The sequence below is a fragment of the Myxine glutinosa genome, chromosome 12 (genome assembly GCF_964187855.1).
Source record: "Myxine glutinosa chromosome 12, kmMyxGlut1.1, whole genome shotgun sequence".
In the NCBI taxonomy this organism is placed as follows: domain Eukaryota; kingdom Metazoa; phylum Chordata; class Myxini; order Myxiniformes; family Myxinidae; genus Myxine; species Myxine glutinosa.
The window spans coordinates 62,068,071-62,090,325 of NC_136272.1; the positions used below are offsets into that span (position 1 = coordinate 62,068,071).

Here is a 22,255-nt window from a genome sequence, read left to right on the forward strand (position 1 = left end):
GGCGCCACGGCAGATGAGGAGGACCGCAAGGCATGGGGACACAAAAACAACACCTCTGTATGTGCAATCCATGCTTTTCAAAAAAAAAAAAAGGAAAAAAAAAAAACCGCATCGCCGCATCAATTCTGGAAGTTTGGTCTGACCAGAGACCAGCAATATATTTTTTTCGGCCTTACCCAATGAGAGAAAAGACTGATGCGATCGGATGGAGAGGAAACCAAGAAAATAGGAAGAACAAAGCAATTTATTACAAATGTACAAGGAGAAGAGGAAACGAAAGAAATGTACAAGTTAGGAAGAGGAAGAAGAAGCACACAGGGCAGCCTTAAACAGTCTTATCTTATTCCCTGTACAAACGGGCCCGTCTCACATACAGACACTCACATGGGGACGGAGATGGTCGGTTGAGGGTCCGGCGATGGCGTCCACCTCGTCCGGTCCCCGACTCGTACCTAGCAGATGGATGAAGAACAGCAAGCAGGCTCCACGTGGCGTTGGCGCGAGCGGACAATTATAACGCGGGGCGAATGGTAGGGCTGGGCTCTGGCGGTTACACCGGCGGCTGCGTATGTAATCAGAATAGGCGCGAACAATGCGCGTTTCTCATACGAGTCCTTTCAGCTGCGCTCGCCCCCTCAAGTTCTTTGGTTCAACACTCCGGTTTGTAACTCAAGCCCTGTAACAATGCCAACGCTGCAGTCCTCCGGTAAGTCTTGTCAATACCACTTTTTCTCATAAGTCTTCTCAATGAGCTCTCTCCCAATAAGTCCTGTGTAAGGGCTTTGCGTTCGCACTTTTATAACTCATACAGCGATTGCTCCGCCAGCCCAAAAGCCACGCCTATCAGGCGATTTTACCTCAGCCCTGGTTGGCTGGTCATCGCTTACCAGCCCCGCCCTGATGGTGGGTTGACGTGGCCGCACCTCCATTCCTGTGCTCCGCCTCCTTTCTCGGGCTTTACCTCGTGGCTTATGGCGGTGTTGAGCGAGCTCACGGGCAGCGAAGGCTGCGGCCAAGGAGCGTACCAAATTGGGAGGGGCCATGGGGAACAGACAGGAGGGCGCGCTTAATGGCGTCACTTGGAGAGGGAGGCTGGCAAAATGAATGGATGGGGGCCTACACCTTATTTGATTGACACAACGCAGATTCAACTATTGGAAACATGGCCTTATCTATACACATACTAATGAAATAACTGAAGTCCTATGGTGACCTACATGTTGTTTGTGGCCTACCTATGGGGTGCAACCTTTAACCCTTTAATGATGTCATATTTACAAGTGTGGGTTCTCAAAACCGCAACAATATGTATTGTGATGCCTATTAGTGCATTCGAATGATGGCCGTTATGTATTCTCCCTTAGATGCTGTTTGAGATTGATTCAGATTAAACCTGGATCAAGAAAGCGGTTGTGAGATTGATTTTACAACAAGGACCTCTATTTATTCCAAAACTCTTTACAAATTCAAGTTTCATGAAAAACATAGGCAGGAGTATTCTTCTGATAAACAATTTTACAACAATGGTGATCTCCCCATATCACACATGGCAATGAAATGTAGACGACAGCAAAGATTGAGTAAAAATTGATGTTCAAACTGACATGAAAAGATGCAATCTGAGCATAACCAAAAATGGACAAGAAAAACAAATAAATCAGATAGAAAAGAAAATTCCGAAACACTGGTCACAATCAAAATATTCAAATGCTTTCTCCTTCCTGGTTCACTGAACACCTTGCCTCCTGCTGAGGATCGCTTTCAAGGGGGGCACGTACAACCCAGTATGGGTAATGATATGTAAATTTAACAAACCATTGTCAGCAAAATTCTTCCCACCGTCAGAGCACTTTTTATGCGAGCACTCCAGCATGGGTTGCACGTTGGAAGTTCAAGCTCCGTTTAGAAATAAAATCCTTGTCACAAATAGAACATTTGTAAGGACGCTCTCCTTGGTTGTTATCTCAATCGGCGGGTTTTAAGAGGTGGGAGGCAGTTCTCCCGGAACTCAAAATCTCCACCTCCTTTTTCGGGAAAGGATTATTATTCATGAACCAGTTTGTGAAACTTCATTCTCATAGCTTTATCCAAGGGCTCATTTTAGAATCCTCACTGAACCTCTGACAGCCTCCACCTGTCGTTTGTTTGCTGTGATATGCCCCGGAATGCTTTTTAAGTGCTCAGTTGGGGTTTTCTTGATCATCCGGATTCCCTGTTGCTCTGACTATCATTGGTACAATTTCAGGTTTCTTCAATTTCGAAATCCTCTTAACCTCATTTTTCATATCCTGGTATTTCAGATTTCAGCGCTCATGTATGGATCCTCATATGCATTTTCAAATTTACTTTGTGAGAGAAGCCTTTATCACATAACGAGCATTTGTGGGGTCGCTCTCCTGTATGGATACTCATATGTAATTTCAAACCGCCTTTTCCAGAGAAACCTTTATCACATATCGAGCATTTGTGAGGTCGCTCTCCTGCATGGATCTTCATATGTCTATTCAAATTGCTTTTTGTCAAGAAACCTTTATCACATATCGAGCATTTGTGGGGTCGCTCTCCTGTATGGATCATCATGTGTAATTTCAAACCGCCTTTTCCAGAAAAACCTTTATCACATATCGAGCATTTGAGTGGTCGCTCTCCTGCATGGATCTTCATATGTCTATTCAAATTGCTTTTTGTGAAGAAACCTTTATCACATATCGAGCATTTGTGCGGTCGCTCTCCTGTATGGATCCTCATATGTAATTTCAAATGGCCTTTTTGAGACAAACCTTTATCACATATCGAGCATTTGTAAGGTCGCCCTCCTGTATGGATCCACATATGTGATTTCAAATGGCCTTTTTGAGAGAAATTTTTATCACATATCGAGCATTTGTAAGGTCGCTCTCCTGTATGGATCTTCATATGTAATTTCAAATAGCCTTTTTGAGAGAAGCCTTTCGCACATATCGAGCATTTGTAAGGTCGCTCTCCTGTATGGATCCACATATGTGATTTCAAATGGCCTTTTTGAGAGGAAGCTTTATCACATATCGAGCATTTGTAAGGTCGCTCTCCTGTATGGATCTTCACATGTAATTTAAAATGGCTTTTATGAGAGAAACTTTTATCACATATTGAGCATTTGTAAGGTCGCCCTCCTGTATGGATCCACATATGTGATTTCAAATGGCCTTTTTGAGAGAAATTTTTATCACATATCGAGCATTTGTAAGGTCGCTCTCCTGTATGGATCTTCATATGTAATTTCAAATAGCCTTTTTGAGAGAAGCCTTTCGCACATATCGAGCATTTGTAAGGTCGCTCTCCTGTATGGATCCTCATATGTGATTTCAAATGGCCTTTTCGAGAGAAACCTTTATCACAGGCAGAGCACTTGTGGGGGCATTTTCCAGTGTGGATCCTCATGTGTATTTTGATGCTACTCGTTGAAGCAAAATACATTTTGCACACATTACACTTATAACGTATTCGCCTTTCCACAACCTTTTTGTGTTTGTTTAATTTAATATTAATCTTGGTGTTGCGAGGCCCAGGCATGCACTTGCATTTTATAGGAAGTGAGTCTTGATTTCGTGATTGTTTCTTCAAAAAAGGCTTCTTCCTCACTGTCAAGCTGCGACTGGACCTTATTTGTCCCATAGTACTTCTGGTTTGTTCTACAGAAACAAAGAACACAGTATTTTTTTTTTTCAAAATCAAAATGTAAAATATTTAACAGATTTTAGAAAATTATATATTTTCTCAACACAAAAGATTGTGCATTAATTTTTTACATTTCCACTTAGCAGTTGCAAAACAGGAAGCACTTCTGTTTAAACTTTAAAGATTGCTAAAAGTTAAAGGAAAAGATTGTTTTTAAGAAAAATTCCGGATATTAAGTGCTATTGAAGCAGTCTTCTACATCTCTCAAAAATATCGCGCACTTTTCTTCTTCACACCGCAAGAGCCAATCATGTCGTTCGGGGCATGACCTGAGGGCTCTTTCTCCATCCCCCCCCCCCCCCCATTTCTCCGCCTCTTGTGGGTGGGCTCAGTTTCTGGGAACATGCTTGACTTTCTGCCAGCAGGGTTGTTATCATTTAAAGGTTGCTTTCATGGCCGGCCATGGTAATTGTATTTTTAAGGGATGGCAGAAACGTAAGGTAAAGACTACAAAGGGCAATCACACACTGGAGAACACTAGCCTTCAACCCTAATGATAATTTGCACAGCACCACCACCCATGTGGTGAACAATCAAACAACTTTAAGCTACAGTTCCCCTACTTAAGTACATCGAGATTTCTCCTCCACGATTTCTCCCCTAACCCTACAGTGATGACCGGTTTCCTCCGCCTTCCCACTTTTGATACAACCCCACTTTCATTGGACATGCTTTGATAGAACCCTCCTTGGATACAACCCCACTACGTACACAAACACACGCACACACACATACACGCCCCCCTACACACATCCCCACCCTCCCCCCCTCCCCACACACACATCCCAACCCCCACCACACACGCATATCCCCACATACACACACAAACACACACACAACACCCTAACCTCCCCCCACCCACACAGACATACACACACACACATCCCCATACACACACACACATCCTCACATACACCCCCCCCCCCCCCAACACACACACGCACACACACACATATATATATATATATATATATATATATATATACACACACACACACACACACACACACACACACACGCACACACACAAAATCCTGTCTCCTGCTATGCAGAGGAAGGACTAATTTTATCATCCACATCTAGATCTTCACCAAAATCTAAGCAATACGTCCTCGTCACACACGTGACCTGTCCACCAAGTTTCCTCAGAATGCATCCATAATGTTTTGAGATATCCTGCTCACAGACAAACACACAGGGGTGAAAACATAACCTCCATCTACCTTTAGTGGCAGAGGTAAAACTAAAAAATAAATCACAGAACATAAAGGTTACATCTTGACATTCTACGTTGAATTTAAAAAATACGTCACGTACCAGACTTGGGTGTGAATCCATCATCCTGAAATTGGAGAATGCGGGAATCACGGAGCCCGATTCCACAGAAACCAGAAACGTTGGCCCGGTGCACGTTTTGGGATCCGAAAATCTTTCCACAGAAACTGGAAAGTTCCCGAATAACATTCTCTAAGTTGACAAAAACACTTCCCAAAAGAGAGGAACCTGCAATCTGGACATGTTGCGTCTTCGAAAAAGAGTCCATAAATGTACAGAAGTCAGCATACATCGCAAATTGTAATTTCTCTTTGGAGAGAGAAAGGAGCTCGGTCCGTAATGGAAACGACTCAGTGCAAGCTCGAAGAACCTTCTCATTGTCAACTCCAAGTTTATCCATCACTGCTTGGGCTGTTTCTGCTCTCAGGCCTTGGGACTTGAGCCACTCCAAGAAGTTCTCCATTTCACCGATGACCTGCCAAGGATACAATGTTTATGTTAATCACAGAAAAGTTATACATGTTATTGTCTTTACTCACTTTGGAATGTTTTGTGAGTTATTATCTCATCCAATTTGATCACGTGTCTAGATATAACGGTAAACGTATCCACCTTGAACACCGCATTTACACGAACAGTTTACCTAAGAGACACCCACACTCACCTCTGAGCTGTGAACCATTTTATTAATTATTATCAACTTAATCAGCTATAATTTACCTCAGACGAAAAGAGTATCGATCGAGTTTATTAATTATTACCTCAGTATAATCAGCCCTCATTACCTCAATCTTGATCATCCGTGTAAATCATCCAGTTCTTTCACGTTCGACTCGAGTCCGTCAATGTGTTAACTATGAAATTAAACACAATCAGTCATGGTGATTTCCCGCTCATCAACGCGATTAGCTGAGCCCATCGACCCAGCACGGATCTCAATGAGGGTCTGACGGAACAAGTGTTACAAATCAACCTTAGAAAAGGAAGATCTCTTGGAACAGATTTTCAAATGGATAAAGATGGAATATGATACGTTTGATGCTCCAGTTCAGAGATCCGACACTTTATTCTTCTTCTTCAGTCTCCATATTCGACGCCATGTTTCATGTTTGACGAAATGAACGAACGTGTGAATCCAATATGGCTCCTTCTTTCCCCCTCATTGTACATTTCTCATGTTCAAACATTTCCCCTCAGCAAACACAATAATTCTACATTTATCATTAATAACTTGATAATTCCTAAACCCCGTCACGAGTACAGGTACGTTACCTCAGCTGATGAAATTTGAGACATCTGCAGCGACAAGATACGTCCAAGCTAAAAGGGAGGAGCTTAATCGTGTGACGTCATGAAAAAACGCGTTGACGCAGCCCCGCAGAACGAGAGTGTAATGCACCCAACAGTCGAGGGACGAGTCCATGGATTTGAAGAGGGAGGGGTGCACCAAACCCGAGCCGTAGATAGAGACAGCTCTGCACCCCAGTCCCTGCTCCTGTCTGTCCGAATTATTTCACAATGATTTGTTTTTGGTCAAAATTGAAAACATGAGCTGAGATCTCGCGAGAAAATTGAGATCTCGCGAGATCTTGGAGACGGCGGCAGGGATTTTCGAAGCTCCACACGGTCTCCACGTTTTTCGAAGTTAAGTCTGTTCACAATTGTATTTTGTCGAAACTGTATTTATCTTTCGGTGTGTGAAGTTATTGTGTGCAACTTTGGTTGTTTCTCGGTGTTTATCTTTCATAAATTGATCGTCTGTTTGCCGTGTCGTGTCTTGAGGCCTTGTACAGTGTGCACTGTACAACCTTGAGGCTTTGTTTTTTATCTCAGCGGTCCGTCTTTTGTGATCCAATAACTTTCGTTCTCTGTATTCCCAGGCTTTTCACCCATAGCCTACTTCCTTGTGTAAATCTCAACTCAAAAAAAAAAAAAAAAAAAAAACAAAAAAAAAAAAAAAACATTTTCCCTCTCTGTTATCATTCGTTTATTCATTCTTATTCGTTCGTTCGTTCTTCGACCACGTGTTTCTCCCCCATTTCCCCAGATAGTTTTCACTCATTAACCTTCAATGTTTACACTTTCCCCTCAAGTTATGTATTCCGTCATATTTTATAACACCTTTTTCTTCTTCTTCGTTAAAAGGCTGCTTTCGACTTGCTCACCAAATCAATTCATCCCAAAAAAAATATCCATCTCCTATAGTGCCTTTTTTCTACATTCCCTAAACTCTCCTGCACTCCATCCTCCATCCAGCGTCCTTAAACGTCTTTTTAACTCGAAGGTCACAAGCAACTCATTTTGCAATAAATGTTCGTTTCCCATAAATCGTACACTTTCAAAAATCCAATCTCACCCCTCCCCTCCAAATCTTCCCCATAACCCCTCCCCTCCAAATCTTCCCCATCACCCCTCCCCTCCAAATCTTCCCCATCACCCATCCCTTTCAAATCTCCCCCCTTGCCCCCTCCCTCCTAAACGACCCCCTCACCCCTCCCCGCCAAGACGCCCCCTCGCCCCTCCCCTCCTAGACTCCTGCCTCAACCCTCCCCTCCAAATCTCCCCCATATCCCATCCCTTTCAAATCCCTCCCCTTGCCCCTTCCCTCCCAAACTTCCCCCTCACCCCTCCCCTTCAAATCTCCCCACCCTCATTGCTTCTCAATTTCCCCCCTCTCACTCCCCCTCCTCAAAGCGTCCTCCCCGCTTCTTCCCCCTTCAAACTCTCACCTCCATCTCCCCCAACCTTCTGCCTCGCTCTTCCCCCTCCTCAAATAACACCTCATTGTGGCTCACCCAATCACCATCAAACCTTTTGTCCGCCCCATCCTTCCCTTTCTCCGAGCTATTCTGAAATCTCTGACACACCTTCAACAGCTCTCCCTACCTCTTCCACCTCTTCCACATCTTACCCTACCCCTCCTCCCCCCTGTTCTGTATCTGATGCTCCCCCTTCCTCTTCATTAACGGTATGGACCTCAAACATCCGGGGCCTTCGTTCAAACTTAACTGATCTCTCCATACAGGTTGCTTCTGTCAAACCAGACGTGATCTGCTTAACAGAAACTTTCCTCCTTTATGATGTCTCTGATTCCATAGTATCTCTCCCGGGCTACTCCCTCCTCCGGTATGATAGACCTGAGCCTCGTCCTGGAGGCGGGGTTGCTATCTTTATCAAAAACTCTCTTCCTCACTCGCCCTGCACTGCACTCTCTCCACCTCACCCCCAGGAATACCTCTGGCTACGGCTTCCCCTTCGCTCCCACCTCTTGTTCATATGTGTGTTGTACCGTCCACCAAACAGTGATGACTCCATCTACATCTCGCTGTCTGATTATATGGACCAACTTCTATCTACTCATCCCAACTCTCTCTTCCTCATATGTGGTGATTTCAACTGTCATCATGCCAGTTGGCTGGGTGTGGGTACCTCTCTCACCAGCCATGGCTCCTCAGCAAAGGACTTCTGCGACTCACTGGGACTGACACAATCTGTCAATTTCCCGACCCGGATCTCAGTCAACGGAACATCTTCTCTTCTGGACTTGGTTATGACTAACTTCCCTGAAAATGTCTGCTGCTCTTCTTCTGCTCCGATCGGATCATCTGATCATGTCCTTGTTAAAGTGGACATCTCTCTGACCATCCTCAGGGAGCCTGCTCAGCGTCGACGAGTCTGGCATTTCACTCAGGCCAACTGGCACGGTCTTCAAGCAGCCATCAATCATCTGGACTGGTCTCCCATCTCTACCACCTCTGACATCAACTCATCCTGGGAATTCTTCCAAAGTAAATTGCTCTCTCTCATGCACAGATTTATCCCATCTCGTCTTCAGTTGTCATACCCTTCCTCCCGTCCATGGTACACGGAATCTTGTGGTGAGGCTGTTGCCCAGAAACAACTTGCCTTCGTCTCCTGGAAAGCAAATCCAACGGAAGGAAATCTCATTTCCTTTCACAAAGCCCGAAACAAGTGTGTGTCCACCCTCAGGAGAGCCAGGAAACAATATCTCTCCGTCCTCAAGACCGAACTCTCTTATCTGTCTCCCTCTTCCAAATCCTGGTGGCGTCTGGTCAAATCCGTTTCTGGTGTTTGTTCCCCCTCCATCCCCTCCCTTACCTCAAACGGCTACACAGCTGACTCCGCACGTGAAAAAGCTGAATGCCTCAACTCTGTGTTTGCCTCTAAATCTTGTGTCCCAAACCCATCCCTCTCTGTACCCACCATACCCAGTCGTACCCTGCTGCTCCTGGACTCCGTGTCCTTTCCTCCTGACAAGGTGGAAAAGTTTCTGTCAACCCTCGACTCTGATTCTGCAACTGGACCCGACGGCATCAGCCCACGGGTCCTAAAATCCTGCTCTGCTGCTCTATCTCACCCTCTCTCTGTTCTCTTCACCCTCTCTTTTGCTCAAGGTCAACTGCCATCTGCTTGGAAATCAGCCAACATCACCGCTTTGCACAAAAAAGGTGCAAAAATAGATCCTAGCAACTACAGACCAATCAGCCTTCTCCCAATTATCAGCAAAGTCATGGAATCCATCATTGCTTCGGATATGAAATCTTTCCTCTTCTCCAATGGCTTGATCTCTGATCATCAATTTGGTTTCAGACCAGGTCACTCTACTCTGGACATGCTGCTTCTGCTGTCTCAACAATGGATGGAGGTCCTCAATGCCAAACAGGAAATTAGAGCTGTCTCCCTCGACATATCACGTGCCTTCGACACGGTCTGGCACCCCGCTCTGCTCACCAAACTCTCCTCCTTTGGTATCCATGGAAATCTCCACGCATGGCTGGCGGACTTCCTCTCTAGTCGTCGTCAACGTGTGGCCCTGAATGGGTTTCTCTCATCTCCTCTTCCTGTTCAGGCTGGAGTTCCCCAAGGCAGTGTTCTGGGCCCCGTGCTTTTTCTGGTCTTCATCAATGATCTCTCTGACTCTCTCGAAAATCCTCTCTATCTCTTTGCTGATGACTCCACTCTCTGCCGCTCCATTCCTCTTCCCTCAGATCGGCAGTCTGCTGCCTCCTCACTCTCTGAAGACCTGGACAAAATCACAGACTGGTCAAACAAGTGGAACATGTCTTTCAATCCTGACAAATCTCACACTCTTACTATGTCTCTCCGAAAAGATCGACTGGACAACCCTCCCATCTACTTTCTCAACAATCCTCTCCAAGAAGTTCTGTCGCTCAAGATTTTGGGTCTCACTATCTGCCATGATATTTCTTGGGAAAACCACATTTCCAAGCTGGCCTCCAAAGCCAGTCGCCGACTGGGCATCCTCCGTCGTGCGAAGTCCTTCCTCGGCACACCTGAGCTCCTCACCACATACAAGGCTTTCATCCGCAGCTCAATGGAATACTGTTCTCCCCTATGGGCCAGTGCTCCTGCCTCACACCTAGCTCGGCTTCACGCTGTTGAAACCAAAGCTTTCAGAATTATTGGAATCTCCCGCGATGAAGCTATCTCTGAGGGCCTTTCACTCACTCACCGCAGGCAGGTAGGTGGTCTTTCTGTCTTCTACCGACTCCTCTCCGGCCTTGCACCCCCAGCTCTCTCTGTGCTCTGTCCCCCAAATATTCCTACAGGTCGCACAAGATCTGCCAGCAACCCTCTGATGGTTAAACTGCCGAAATCTCGGCTCTCTGCTCACCTTCACTCTTTCATTCCTCTTTTCTCCCGCCTCTGGAACAAACTCCCTCACTCCCTTCAATCCCACTCCTCCCTCCAGGTCTTTAAAACAGCTGTTCACCACCATCTCTTATCTTCCCCCATCCAAAACCTTGATCTTTTCTACCCCCGCTAATTCACCCCAGATCCACCTTGTTTGAAATTCCAACTTCTTTCCTGGAAGTCCTGGCAGTGTCCATATGTTTTATACCTCTCCCACCGCCCCCTTCCCACGCCCCCCCCAAAGCCCTCGCCCTCTCTCAGATCTCTCGATGTCTCCATGTCTCCCGGTCCCTGCTCTCAAATGTTGTGTTTGTGTCCTTCCCCCTCTCTCCCCATCTTGTCTACCGCTCCCTATGTTATATGTTTTATGTGTCGGTTTGTCTTTCTGTGTGATTAATGTTCGCTCTTTCACGAGCCTCGACCTTGTATACAAAACAAAAAAAAAAAAAAAAAAAAAAAAAAAAAAAAACTGTCCTTTTATTACGTATCAAAATAATGCAAACTAAAGTGATGAAATGTAATCAACTTTATTAAGTAGGCCCAAATGGCTCGCAGAGTGAGCAGCCGGGAGAATGTACATGTCTGTGTGTACAACGTGTGTACATGTAGCCTAATGTTTGTTTTTGTATGTCACATGATTTTGTCACTATATTCACTCCAGTCGCCGGTATATAATCATCCAAGTAACCAGTCAGGTTCACTATGTTAACAAATATAATTTCTTTCAAAATTTTGGGATTAGCAAACCTGTACATTTTTGGAATCTTCAGAGCATGGAGAATCTGAAAATCAATGTTGGCATTTGCACAGACACCTGCATGGCCGCCATTTTGGATTTTGAAAATGGCCGCCATAAAATACATATTTTGCGCGATCTCGGCTTCTAGTCAACCTGAAGACTTAATTAAATATGCTAATCCTATGTTTTCTGGGTCAAGGAATCCAATAAAGGCCTCAAAATAGTGCTCAGGATTATAGAAAAGCAACAAACAAAGGTAATTAAAAACCATTGTCTTTATATTTGTGATATAACTGTATTACATAATACATGATATTGCAAGTCCTTTGAAGTTATAGGTTGTTATAGGAAGTTATAGGTAGTATCAGATTGAACTATAAGTCCTATAGACAGGATCTACGAGGTCTATACCGTTCAGGAATATGCTTTTACAGATCTTCATCACTGTCCTGAGTGTCATTTTCGCAAAGGTGTTTACGCAAATGTAAACATTAAGTTTTGGATTCCTCAGGCTCTGAATATTCCAAAAATGTGTAGTTTTGCTAATCTACCAAAATTTTGAACGAAAAAACATAGTGAACCTGACTAAACCGGTTGTTATAGATTGTCATTCCAAATCCTCCTCCATACTATAAGCCCGAGAGCCTGGATCTTTTCCCCTCCCCCCATAGTTAAACAACAACAACAACATCAGCGTCATAGGTTATATATATATCCGCATAGATATATATATAACACGAGATGTCGCGCGACACCTCCCCGGATACATGGAACAGTCCGCCATCTTGGGGAGGTCCTTCAAAGCTGACGCGCTGGTGCAGTTAAAAGCGGCGAAATGCCGCAATTTTGTGCAGCGTACGGCTGTACAAATACACGTACATTGGAGTCAAAGGACAAAGGCATCACATTCCACAAGTAAGTCATGCTTTACAGGTGTATTTGCGTTAATTTTAGTGGAAGTTTACCGCTAGCTTTGTGTTGCCATACATCCACAACACTTGTCAACAGAAAACAGGGCAGTTTGACAGCAGCTCAATCATTCCCTGACTAACAGTAACAAAAATATATTCTGTAGTTTATGCTAACTGTGTTAAGTTGGAGCTAGGTGTTATTTCTTAATTTGGAGAGCTGGGTGTTATTTGTAGATACTTTGTGTACGAGTTTCGCAATTTGACTAGTTTTGTCACATGATAATGGGTTATTCCTGGAGATTGTCCTATAAAAACATAACAAATAGTCTATGAAAGGTTCTAGAGGGTCCTGTTTCCAGACCAAGCATTGTTGGAAATGCATTAATGAATTAGTGAGTTGATAATTATGTCAAAAATAAATTTCATAGAAATACAGTTATATATATATACTAGCGGGGTCACCCGTGGGAATCCCACGGGCATGGATGTGTGTGACATTTCAACATATTGAGTTATATGCTGCACATTCATTTTTACAAAATGGTTACTGGCAAGTCATCAGATCCAGAAATGGTGTGATGAACACAATTTATTTATTTCACATAATATGTGACCCCTCACTCCTCTCCACCTGACACTCTCCTGTCTCCACCTGACACTCTCCTGTCTCCACCTGACACTCTCCTCTCTCCACCTAGCACTCCTCTCCTCTCCAAACCCTCACATCCCTCTCCTTTCCAATCCCTCACCTCTCCAATCCCTCACACTCCTCTCCTCTCCAATCCTTCACACGCCTCTCCAATCGCGCCTCACACTCCTCTCCAATCGCGCCTCACACTCCTCTCCAATCGCGCCTCACACTCCTCTCCAATCGTGCCTCACACTCCTCTCCAATCGTGCCTCACACTCCCCTCCAATCACTCCTCTCCAATCGTGCCTCACACTCCTCTCCAATCACGCCTCACACTCCTCTCCAATCGTGCCTCACACTCCTCTCCAATCGCGCCTCACACTCCTCTCCAATCGCGCCTCACTCGCCTCTCCAATCGGCTTTCCCCGTCTCGTTTCTCTCCTTTTTCTCCCGTCTCGTTCTTTTTCTTGCTCCAAATCGGCCCGTCGGAATCGGAAATCGGCCCGTCTCGCCCGTCGGCCCGTCGGAATCGGAAATCGGCCCGTCTTGCTTTTGTGCTTGTGCATAAATAAATTGTGTTCATGACACCATTTCTGGTGTTGGGCTAGCGGCTAGGGTGCCGGCTTAGGATCCTGGGTTCGAATCTCGGTCGATCGCCGAATTAATGCCAGGGGGGTTGACTCAGCCTGTCATCCTTCCGAGGTCGGCTAATTGAGTACCAGTTCACTGGTAATTCCCTGTTTGTCGTTGAAGGCGGCAAAAAGGGTTGGCGTCAGGAAGGGCATCCGGCCGTAAAACATTGCTTCAAAAAGGGGACAAAAAAACAACAACTACCACGGTCCCCGAAAAGGCCAACCCCCGCTTTGCGGGGAAAAATGGCCTCTAAACGGTGGTTTTTACACCATTTCTGGATCTGATGACTTGCCAGTAACCATTTTGTAAAAATGAATGTGCAGCATCTAACTCAATATGTCGAAATGTCACACACATCCATGCCCGTGGGATTCCCACGGGTGACCCCGCAAGTTTGCATTGACGTTCGTCGATGGACTCGTTCGCCCGTCTCATTCGTTTTCTTGCTGCATCCTGTTCAAGTCTGCGTTCTTCATCGATCGTCTCATTCATTTTGGAAATAGAAGTTTCCACGCAGCGCATGAATTGTCACGATCCTCAAGAGGAATTTGTCTCGTAATCATCAAATGATAAATGGCAAGTAAATTATATTGTGGAAAATTAAAGATTTCAAATAAACCTATTTAAAGTGTATTCGCACATAACTAATTTTAAAAAACGAAGAAATATCTCTCGGTAATTTCCTGAAACATATTTTACTTCCGGCTAATAATGTTGAATTAAATAAAAACGAAGAAATATATGTCGGCATCATTGTTGACGTTTTTGTGACGACTGTCATCAAACGAAAAAGTAATATATCTTAACGGAAAAGCAAAAGCGAATTTTTAATATATATCGACACGTTGCCGTCGGTGTCATGTTGGGCGGTGTATGATACACCATGACGCGATTTTTAAAAATATATCTCTGCATTTTCCCGCGTGTGTGGAATGTTCTCAATTATTGCTGACACCGAGTCCAAAACCATCGATAAAAATGAAATCATATGGTGAGTTAGATTGGAGATAAAGGCGTGAGAGAGACTCAATGGCCTTGAAGTTGAAGTTACAGGCGTTTGAGAATTCATTTCGTTCTATAAACGGCAACTTTCATTGGATTTCCTTCCCGTTTTTTTTCAACCGAGTCGAAAACTATGTTAGCGACTGTGAAAAATGAAATGATATATCGAATTTTTAATATGTATCGACACGTTGCCGTCGGTGTCATGTTAGGCGGTGTATGATACACCATGACGCGATTTTAAAAAATATATCTGCATTTTCCCGCGTGTGTGGAATGTTCTCAATTATTGCTGACACCGACTCTAAAACCATCGATAAAAATGAAATCATATGGTGAGTTAGATTGGAGATAAAGGCGTGAGAGAGACTCAATGGCCTTGAAGTTACAGGCATTTGAGAATTCATTTCGTTCTATAAACGGCAACTTTCATCGGATTTTCTTCTCGTTTTTTTTCAACCGAGTCTAAAACTATGTTAGCGACTGTGAAAAATGAAATGATATATCGAATTTAAAATAGATATCGACACATTGCCGTCGGTGTCATGTTGGGCGGTGTATGATACACCATGACGCGATTTTAAAAAATATATCTCTGTATTTTCCCGCGTGTGTGGAATGTTTGTGGAAAATTAAATATTTCAAATAAACCTATTTAAAGTGTATGCGCACATAACTAATAAAAAAAACGAAGAAATATCTCTCGGTAATTTCCTGAAACATATTTTACTTCCGGCTAATATGTTGAATGAAATAAAAACGAAGAAATATATGTCGGCATCATTGTTGACGTTTTTGTGACGACTATCATCAAACGAAATAGTAATATATCATAACGGAAAAGCAAAAGCGAATTTTTAATATATATCGACACATTGCCGGCGGTGTCATGTTGGGCGGTGTATGATACACCATGACGCGATTTTAAAAAATATATCTCTGCATTTTCCCGCGTGTGTGGATTGTTCTCAATTATTGCTGACACCGAGTCTAAAAGTAAAACCATCGATAAAAATGAAATCATATGGTGAGTTAGATTGGAGATAAAGGCATGAGAGAGACTCAATGGCCTTGAAGTTACAGGCCTTTGAGAATTCATTTCGTTCTATAAACGGCAACTTTCATCGGATTTTCTTCCCGTTTTTTTTCAACCGAGTCTAAAACTATGTTAGCGACTGTGAAAAATGAAATGATTTATCGAATTTGATTTGAAATAAAACTGGGGGAGAGCAAGACACCACGGGCCTACAAAACAGGACTCAAAGCTATGCGAGTTAATAAAATGGTGGATATTTGTTTATAGCCACTCCCAGAATGGGTGGAGCTATGGGTGGAGCTACTCTGCAAACCGAGTAAGCCACACCCCGGACAGACACCCAACAGATAGACAGACAGACAGACAGACAGAATCATCTACGGCTATTATAATATAGATATTTTCTTAATGCAGGTTTCCGTCAGATGCACACCAAAAGAGATTGTGGGAAGTAGCCCTCAAGAGAGAAGGGTTCAAGGCATCCAAGTACAGCGTCCTCTGCAGTGACCATTTTGAGTCCGAGAATTTTGACCGGACGGGTCAAATTGTCCGTCTCCGAGATGGGGTGATGCCATCGGTGTTTAATTTCCCATCACATCTGTTTAAAGTGAGTTGATTTTGAGAGTAGAACAGACACAAAATTATTTACTTTGCTTTTTTGCAGTTATACCAGTTAAAATTCATTGATTTTAAAATTCATTGACTCTTTTCGGAACCTAAGAAATTGAGGACCACCTCAACATCAAGGCAGGCTGCTGTGGTTTGTGACCAGATTGGGTCCTTTGTAGAGGTTAAGTGCGACAATCAGGGCTCCTCTGCCTCCAGTCATTCCGGTTTATTATAACTAAGGGTATTATCAGAGAAATGCTGCAGCATTCATAAAAATACTGATATTTAAAATAATACTGATATACTATATTTTTAGTGTGGAAATAGGTCTAAATAATTATCTGGTAATTTTGTTTTCACTGGGAACCAGTTTATTTGTCATGTAAATGCCCTGATTAAAGAAATAAATGTAATGCCTACATAACGTGTTTATGTGTTTCTGATTAATATATCATAAATAGTTTAAACATTTATAAATAATAAAAATAAAATTAAAGCAATATTAAATCCTATATATATATATATATATATATATTGTTACAGACGTGGCTTAGATGTTATTTACCGAGCGGTTTGGTATGACCACGTCTGCACAAGTTACCCGATTATACCCGAACGTTGACTAATCGCGCTACGCTAGGTCAATGAAGGAAAAGACACACGGCTGGGATTAAAATGACACGACACCATGGATACGGTTCTCAAGACCTCCGGAGGAGATTATATTCGTTCGGAAGGTCAGATTACAGGGACGAGAGGTACAGCATAGAAAGACAAGCACTTAGACACAATCTTATATTAACCCCAACAGACGACAGATAAACGGGACAAAAGGCTGACTCACACGGGGATTGATGGCTAGGAAAGGCAGGATCGATGGCTCCAGGTGCACCTGGGCTCAGGGACAGAATCGACTCGGTCCGGTCCAGAGATGCGGGAGGTCTCACAGCGCTCGAGGTAGTGACTTGCTCTTCTTCAAGCTGGGGGCGCATCTGACGTCACGTCCGGTGAGTCGCTTCGTATATCCGGCGGGGAGTGACACGCCCTCGGCTCGTTAGCTCCGCCCCAGATGGAATCGGCTCGTTGCTTCTCATTGGGTGCGTGCGGGGGGGTTACCGGCTCCGCCCCTTGACGAGGGGCTGACAGGGAGCCCCTTCGTGGTAACCCCGTGGAGCGCATGGTCATGGCGGCGAACCGAGCCGGTGTGAGGACGCACACTCCCCCCGCGCGCCGTTGTTGTAGTTGTTGTTGTAGCTGTAGTTGTTGTTGTTGCTGTAGTTGTTGTTGTTGTTGTTGTTGTTGTTGTTTGGGGAAGAAGATGGGAGTAGGTAAGGGAAGGTCCTAAACTCACTACTGGTGCCATATAATCACATTCTGGTGCAACGAAGAGTCAGAATTAATGGAAAGGAGTCCTTAACTGACATAGACTAAGAATAACTAGCAAGATGTCCGAAAGTTGTTTACGTGAGATGCGGTGGACCTGGGCACGACATTTAATGGGGGAAAAAGGGGAAGGTCGGCTCTACTGATTGTTGTTTACAGACAATGGGACTAGGGAATGGGGGATTGGGGATAGTTGGGGAGTATTGGGGGAAATAGGGGAATATTTACAAGCGGATATGGAGGCCAAATTCCATATTCGCAACATTGCACCCTTCTCTACCCTCGGGGCGTCCCGACCCGATAAATTTTTACCTACTTTAGTGTGGCACGCAATGTAGTTCCCTCTACTATTAACTCTACCCTGAGTGCGACAGTTTTACAGATATTCACAAATGAGTAAATATGTCCCCCTGCGACGTTGCACCCTTCTCCTCACAGAAACACACCCACAGGATAACCGAATCCGGAAAGAATCCTCAAACTAAACATACAGCCGGTAGGGAGCATTATTTACACAAGACTACGCTGATATTTACACTACGATCCAGGACCTGTTTTTGGAGGAACACATGCAGATGTTATGCATAGAGAGAGCACGCATGCTAGCATCGATACACCAACCCACGAGTGCTCTGTGGCCTACGGCCTTTAATAATGTGCAGAGCACCCCTTCCAAGCATCAAGCACCACCCCATCACACAGTGAGCACCATCCGGTGCACCAATAAAGTGTTTATGAATCATTGTGTGGTGTCGCAGCCGGCCGATGTTCTGCCGCTGGTCTTGCCTTCGTGTGGTGCACTTGGCCTTCTTACTTCTTTTTAAAAATAAAGAAAGGCGCCAACCGCGTCCATTTCTTTATTGTGGCCGTCAGGGGGCCAACTGTTAGTGGTTCACCTGTTTGGCATAGGTGCCACGTTGACCCATAGGTCCTTCCACGGGTGGTGCTTGGCCGCAAAAGAGCTGCGGTCCATTGTGGGTGGCCACAAACATTGCGGTCCATATGGTGTATCGATCCAAGCAGCAAACAGCGAAAGTGCAGGCCCACAACTGCGAAGCCAGCACCTCTCTCTCCTCTCTCTCTACCCCAAAGCCAGATCCTCGGAGGTGGGAGACAAAAGAAGCAGACAAGTGAGTAAGGTGGTAAGGGCGCAAAAGTGCACGCAATGTAAGGTAATGCACACTGGGGGCACATGGGAACCAGGTGAGACAGGTACGTTCCTACCGTACGCCCCCCCCCCCCCCCACCAGGTAACCTACATGGCCCCTCCCTTACCCCTTACTGTATCCACAAAACACAACACTACCCATAAACATCTACTTTACAAATCAACAAACATCCCTACTGTCTTCCCCGTTCCTCCCATAAACCAAATTCGTCTTCTCTCCCTCCTAACCAATCAAATTTGCTATTTCCAACTTTCCTCAAAATTTGCCATCTCCAACTCAACATCATAATTTGCCATCACCAATTCATCATCAGTCCCTCCTAAGGAGGGAGAGATGGGATCACCCCAATGTCTCATCCACGTCGTGATGCGTCTCACAAATCCTCACAGCAATTCTCATTTCCTGCACCAAAACAAAGAAAACACAGGTGTGGAGTCATCATCATCACCACAGGTAAGTGGCTGCGTATGGTGCGACAGGTTCATCAATCCTAACTATTTCCTAAATGACTTTATCAACTTTACACTACCCGGGGTCTTTCTCCGGCCAAACCATTGGCCCTCTTACACTATGGGTTCTAAAAACCAATTCCCATTGGCCAAACTGTGGTGCTCTTCAATTTGGGGTCTCACTCCCCCGATTCATCTCCCGGTGCCCTCGCACAATTTCTGGGCTGTGGCGTGTACCTCTCCCTGTGGGTCTACCCACCTGCACACCTCCACCACTGCAGTTGCCTCCGAGCTTACCTGCTCCTCACCCTAACCTAACTACCTGGGGAAGGCCCTCTGGCTCTCTCCCCACTCGGTGCCCTCTCTGGCACTGGGCTACCCGGGTCCGTCCTCCGGATCCTCGGGCCCCATCCACAACTCTACCGGCTCCCAGAGCCCACCTGCGGCCTCACCTGGCCGACATCCTCACAGTGGTGGAGTGCCCAACCAACTACACACACTAACAGGCTACACGCCCAGCCATTTCCACAACACTAATGCACCCATTCACAACACCATTCTGCAACCGCACCACAGATGCCAATTTCCAACCACAATTTACCTATACCCTCTACCTAACACTTACACTACCCGCCCCGGGTATCCGTGATGGGGGTCCACTCTTCCCCCATCCACACCTTCGCACCATGCACACCACTCCGTACCACTTACTCCAACTCTCTCCACACACCTGTACTTGCACACCTGTGCTCTCACACCTGGTGCCACCTGCACCCTTCTCTCCCCAAGCGCATTCGCGCTGATCCACAACACTCATTACTCACACACTGCTCCACACACCTGTCCAGTTGCACACCTGTGCAATCACACCTGTTCGATCACACCTGTTCAATCCTCACCTGTTCAATCCTCACACACACGGCATCATCTCAGCTAACTACTCCCTTCTGAAACTTGCGCTTCCCAGTCGTCCCTTTAAACTATTGCGCTCCCACGTCATTATCATCCATACTAATCTACCTGCGTCCCCACTACAGGTATCAGTCACTAACTAACCTTAACGTCACCTAATGTCATCTTTCTAGATCCCTACACACATATAACCTAACCCACCCGGGCTAGTTTTCACTGCCATACACCCCATAATCTATTGCTCCTTTGCCCCCACCATGGGAAGGGTGGCAGGGATGCCAGCCTTACCCACCGGGCCCATCGCTCACTACCAATTTTGCACATCAAATTTCAACAAATTAAAAATTTGCCAATCACTACCCATCATCTGCCAATCACTACTGCCAATCCCTTGCCAATCATCAAATTTTGTTTTTCTCTAATTTTGGGTCCAAAACACTACCCTCATCACCCAGTCTACTCACTAATGCCTCTCGGTGCGCCAATTCCCGTCCAAAGCCCGGCTTCGTAAAGCCAAGCAATGGATGCGGGTTGTTTGGTGCCAGCGGCTGGACACGTCCCGCATTCGGTGCAGGGACGGGGGCTTACCCGGGCCGAGATCCCACGCACCACCTCGGCGTGGAGCCATCCAATGTCCCGATCTCGACCTGCCGGCACGTCTCAATAGAAAGTGGTCGCCATGACGACCCTTCCTATCGGGCTGCCCGCTCCGCCTAGTGGAGCACGGACGCGGCCGTTCAAAGCGAGGCCCGGCACGCACCGAGGGCCCGATTCGGCTATAAGTCGTTCTAAACTCTACCCCGTCTAACGTCGATGCTTCACCTGGACGCTTACACCCCGCAGCCCGTTCCTTGCTCACACATCCAGCCGTTTCCATGCCCCTCGTACCTTTCCTTACACACCTCGGTACACCCATTCCACTCACAGCCTTGGTCACACACCTGACCACCGAACACTTTGGCACACATTCGTTGCTCGCACACCTCACCAATACACCGCTTCGCGCCCCCTCCTCGGTCACCTCCTCTGTGACAATCACAGGTGTGCCCTCATTCGCACACCCAACCATGTGCCTCACCACCAACTCCAGCGTGCATTCCCACTCACGCTCTACCATTCCAGGTGTGCATCCTTCCATCCCAGGTGTACATCCTCGCTCACCTGTCACAACCAACTCACTCTCCTTGTCACTCTCAATACTCTCACCACCATTCTTGACAGCGCACTCACCCTTACTCTTGACAGCGCACTCTTTCCTCATGCACCTGTCCGTCACACACCTTTCTCTCGCACACTCCCCCGTTACACCCTCTGTAACACTCACCACAGGTGGACACTCTTCCTTACTTCTGACAGCGCACTCTTTCCTCATGCACCTGTCCGTCACACACCTTTCTCACGCACACCTTTCTCGCGCACACTCTCCCGTCACACCCTCTGTAACACTTACCACACCGCGCTTCCATGTGCCCCCTCGCACACGCGCTACGACCGACTCACTCTCGCCAGCACCCTCACTCCTTGGCACGCACTTTTTCCTCACACACCCCAGAGTCGGACTTTCTCGCACACCTCCTTTTTCGCACACCAGACCGGTCGCACACTTCACCCACGGCCTCTCACGAACACCCGGGTCCATCTCGACCCCCAAGCTTCTTAAATCCCCTGGCGCATCATACGCACGACCATATTGGTCACCACTTACACCGGGTCCTCTTTCTCTTCGCTTCTCCTCCATCACCTGCGAATCCCTCATCCGGTTAATGAGCACATCATCACGATCCAAACACAGACTTTGGACCAATTCTTTTATCTCCTCTTTTATCTCTTTCTTATCCCCTCTCCGTCGCTTCTTAATTTCGCTCACCCCTTCTTCCACTTCTTCTAATTTCTGCTTCACCTCTTTTATTCCCCGGTACGTCTCCTCAAGCTCGTCCTCCAAGGCTACCTTGACCGTTTCCATGTGCGTCCTCACCTGCCGGTCCTTCGTCTCCATTACCTCTATCACCTCGTCCAACCTCGTTGTCAGTCCCTCACGTACCGTCTGACACTGCCTCTTTGTCGCTATCAAGTCGTTTTTTATGTCGTTTTGTGTCGCTTTTAACCCTCCTAA

At 45.8% G+C, this 22,255-nt stretch overlaps 1 protein-coding gene across 1 annotated transcript in view; it reads right to left on the reverse strand.

The window, feature by feature from the left end:
* Window positions 1–1,576: 1,576 nt before the first annotated feature.
* The window catches only part of LOC137437461 (uncharacterized), a 37,918-nt gene continuing 17,239 nt past the window's right edge, over window positions 1,577–22,255 (reverse strand). The window contains exons 2-3 of the mRNA XM_078766866.1: window positions 5,035–5,467; window positions 1,577–3,671 (exon numbers count right to left, since the gene is read on the reverse strand). Coding sequence (XP_078622992.1) covers window positions 2,311–3,671; window positions 5,035–5,455 — 1,782 coding nt within the window. The 5' untranslated portion in view covers window positions 5,456–5,467 and the 3' untranslated portion in view covers window positions 1,577–2,310. The remainder of the gene's footprint in view (window positions 3,672–5,034; window positions 5,468–22,255) is intronic.